This window comes from Neophocaena asiaeorientalis, unplaced genomic scaffold (assembly GCF_003031525.2).
Source record: "Neophocaena asiaeorientalis asiaeorientalis breed wild unplaced genomic scaffold, Neophocaena_asiaeorientalis_V1.1 scaffold629, whole genome shotgun sequence".
Taxonomy (NCBI): domain Eukaryota; kingdom Metazoa; phylum Chordata; class Mammalia; order Artiodactyla; family Phocoenidae; genus Neophocaena; species Neophocaena asiaeorientalis.
The window spans coordinates 4,123,904-4,126,958 of record NW_020175468.1 but is presented as its reverse complement, the minus strand read 5'-3'; the positions used below and the strand labels follow the sequence as shown (position 1 = coordinate 4,126,958).

General features: G+C 53.2%; 1 protein-coding gene across 1 annotated transcript in view; it reads right to left on the bottom strand.

Moving 5' to 3' along the window:
- Positions 1-3,055, bottom strand: part of DACT3 (dishevelled binding antagonist of beta catenin 3) — an 11,296-nt gene that overhangs the window by 1,667 nt on the left and 6,574 nt on the right. The window contains exons 2-4 of the mRNA XM_024768248.1: positions 1,476-1,572; positions 1,156-1,308; positions 19-179 (exon numbers count right to left, since the gene is read on the bottom strand). Coding sequence (XP_024624016.1) covers positions 19-179; positions 1,156-1,308; positions 1,476-1,572 — 411 coding nt within the window. The remainder of the gene's footprint in view (positions 1-18; positions 180-1,155; positions 1,309-1,475; positions 1,573-3,055) is intronic.

Genomic DNA, 3,055 nt, shown 5'->3' with positions numbered 1-3,055 from the left:
CGGGCTGCGCAGCGCCACGGCGTGCAGGGGGCTGGGCGTCAGGAAGGGCCCCGCGCGGGCTCGTCGCTCCGCGGAGGAGCAGGCCTCCGGGACCGCAGCCGTCGGGTAGGGCGCCGAGAAGGACCGGGGCACGGCTGCCCGGGCGCCCACCGCCTCGTGTGCACTGGGACTGGCGTCTCCTAGGGGAGGGAGGCAAAAAAGGAAGAGAGGCTCTCAAAGCCCTTTCCCAATGAGCCTAGGAGGGGCAAATTGCCCACCGCCTCTCCTACTCTCCCACTCCCATTAAAAACAAAACACACACACACACACACACAACCTGCTCTCACCCCTTCTCGCACACTAGGTTGATAACAAAATCTTCACAGTGGCCTATAGACCTTGACTGGTCTGTCCTGCATCTGTGTCTCTGACCTCCAACTCCTCTACATTTATAGGTTTTCAGCTACACTGGCCTGGATGAAGGGGCCAGTCACGCTCCAGCCTCAGGGCCTTTGTACTTGCTGTTCCTGCTGCCTGAACTACTCCTCCCTCAGGGTATCTGCTTGGCCCACTCCCTCACTTACTTTAGGGTGCCACTCAAATGTCACAGTCTCAGTGACCTCCTCTCCGGCCATACTTTCTAAAATTGGAGTTTCCTCCCCAACTCCAAGGGACACGCTGTCGTCCCCTTCCCTAATTTTCTTTTCATGGTACATGTCAATATCTAATATCCCAGATATTTTACTTATTTAGCTTGTATATTATTTCTCCCACTAGAATGTCAGCTTCATGAAGACAGTGATTTTACTGCTGTATCCCTCAGCCCTAGGATATGTGCTAGGAGTGCACATAGTAGGGACTCAGAAACTTACTTGAATAAATGAACAGCAATTTTTGTTTACCTAATGGCTACCATGTGCCAAGTTCAACGTCTTAGGGCAGAGGCTCACTGAATAGTCAAAAATTCCCTATGAAGTAGGTGCTGTCATTAATCCCATTTTAACAGATGGAGAAACAGAGGGCCAGAAAGTAGCAACATGCTCAAAATCACACAAAAAGGGACTGTCACAGCCAGAATTCGAATCCAGGTTGGTCTGACTCAGACGCTTGTGTTTAAAAGCATCCTCTTATTGTCCATTCCCTGGCTCTCGGGGGGCCCAACCCCACCCACCTTACCTAGGGACTTGGGCCTCTCGCTGGCATAGATGCCCCGGGGTTCAGAGGGACCCAGGCGTCCATAGGAGCCAGATCCAGAGAAGCCACTGTCCCCACAAAAGGTCGAGGGTGGTGAGTCCGGACCTCCTGTGGAGCTGGGGTCTTCATAGAAGCCTGGATTCCAAAAAGAAGGGGAGAGACAATCAGGGGGTCCTGAAAGCGGAAACCAGGGGTGGGGAGGAAAGGAGGAGATCAAGAGGCATAGAATGGGGAGCCTGAGAAACAGGAGACAGTGAGGTGGGGTGTCCCAGGCAGACCCCACTACCTCTAGCCATGCTTACCCGAGCTGCGCCCACTCTCCTGTTCCAGGCCCCCAGACTCCAGGCTCAGGTCTCCCAGCTGCTGGCCCAGGTCCCAGATGAGCCCGGGCAAGGCTTCCTGAGGAGGTGGGAAAAGCAAGATGGTCAGAAGTACCCCCGAGCCCTCTGCCAACTGGTCCCCTATTCTAGGAGCTCATGGGCAGGGTTTCACTTTGACAGGGAGGCTGTGATTTCAGAAAGGTAAAAGAGTACCCAAGTTCCAGGATCCCCCTCAAGATCTCTGTCCCTTCATCCCATTAGAAAGTCCTCTGGTTGTCTAACTCTAGTCCCTCATGCTGCAGTCACCTCGTTCCCTCTTAAGTGTGAGTGATAAGTCTTCAGAAGTCCCCATCCCTTGTCCCCTCCCTATCAGCTCTTCCCTCTATCTGGTGCTCATGGCCCCTTAACCTTATTAGAATGTCCCTCTTTGAGTGTAACTTCAGGTCTTCTTGCTGTAAGGGCAGTTCACCGCTAAAAGTTGGTGTTGAGGACCTAGCAGATCTCTTAGCCATCCATTTGTCTGCCTTCTCCCAGACTTTGACTCTCCTTTCTCAGATGCTCCTATCTTCCCCCACTGCTCCTTATAACCAATGGAAGGTCCTTCTGCAAGTCTTCCTTAAGTCCTTCCTGCTGCAGATTTTTTAAAAAATTAATTAATTTATTTATTTTCGGCTGAGTTGGGTCTTTGTTGCTGTGCGCGGGCTTTCTCTAGTTGTGGCGACTGGGGTCTTCTCATTGCAGAGCATGGGGTCTAGGCGCATGGGCTTCAGCAGTTGTGGCACGTAAGCTCTAGAGCATAGGCTCAGTAGTTGTGGCTCAAGGGCTTAGTTGCTCCACAGCTTGTGGGATCTTCCTGGACCAGGGCTCGAACACCGTGTCCCCTGCATTGGCAGGCAAATTCTTAACCACTGCACCACCAGGGAAGTTCCCTGCTGCAGACTGACTCTTTCCCTCATTTGGATGACATAGGCTGACCATGACTCATAAATCTTTGCTTCTCCTCTCAGAAAGAATCCCCCCCATGCCTACTGGAAAGTCCTTCTGTGAATCTAGCCTTAGTGGTATTGTACTACAGCGGTGGACCCCAGCGGGTTCCTTTGTCCCCAGCAGGGACCACATCCTCCTCCTGCCCTTGCTCCATTCCCACCCAGAAGCCCCCATTGTCTGCTGCAGCTCCACATCCCCATGGGAAATTTCGATGGAGTCTACCCTGGATCCTTGCTGCAGGAAAAGACCATTTCCTATCAGATGTGGATAAATGAAGGTGAAAACCCTTTAAAAGGGGAGTGACTATGACGCGGTGGGGGTAGGGGCTGAAGCAACACAGATGGGGTCTCCAAGACACTAGGACTTAACCCTATTTTGGAAAACAGGGCCAGAGCCAGGAAAAGTCTCACGCGGATCTGGGTGAGGCCAGAGGTGGTGGCAGCCTCAGGCAGACGGTTGACCCTCAGACAAAAGCGGCTTGTCTGGACGGCAGGCGGCAGGAGGGAGGGAAGGAGGGAGGAGGGGCTGAGAGGGCAGACGCCCAGCCTTGCCTATTTAGGGCAGAAAGACTGGCC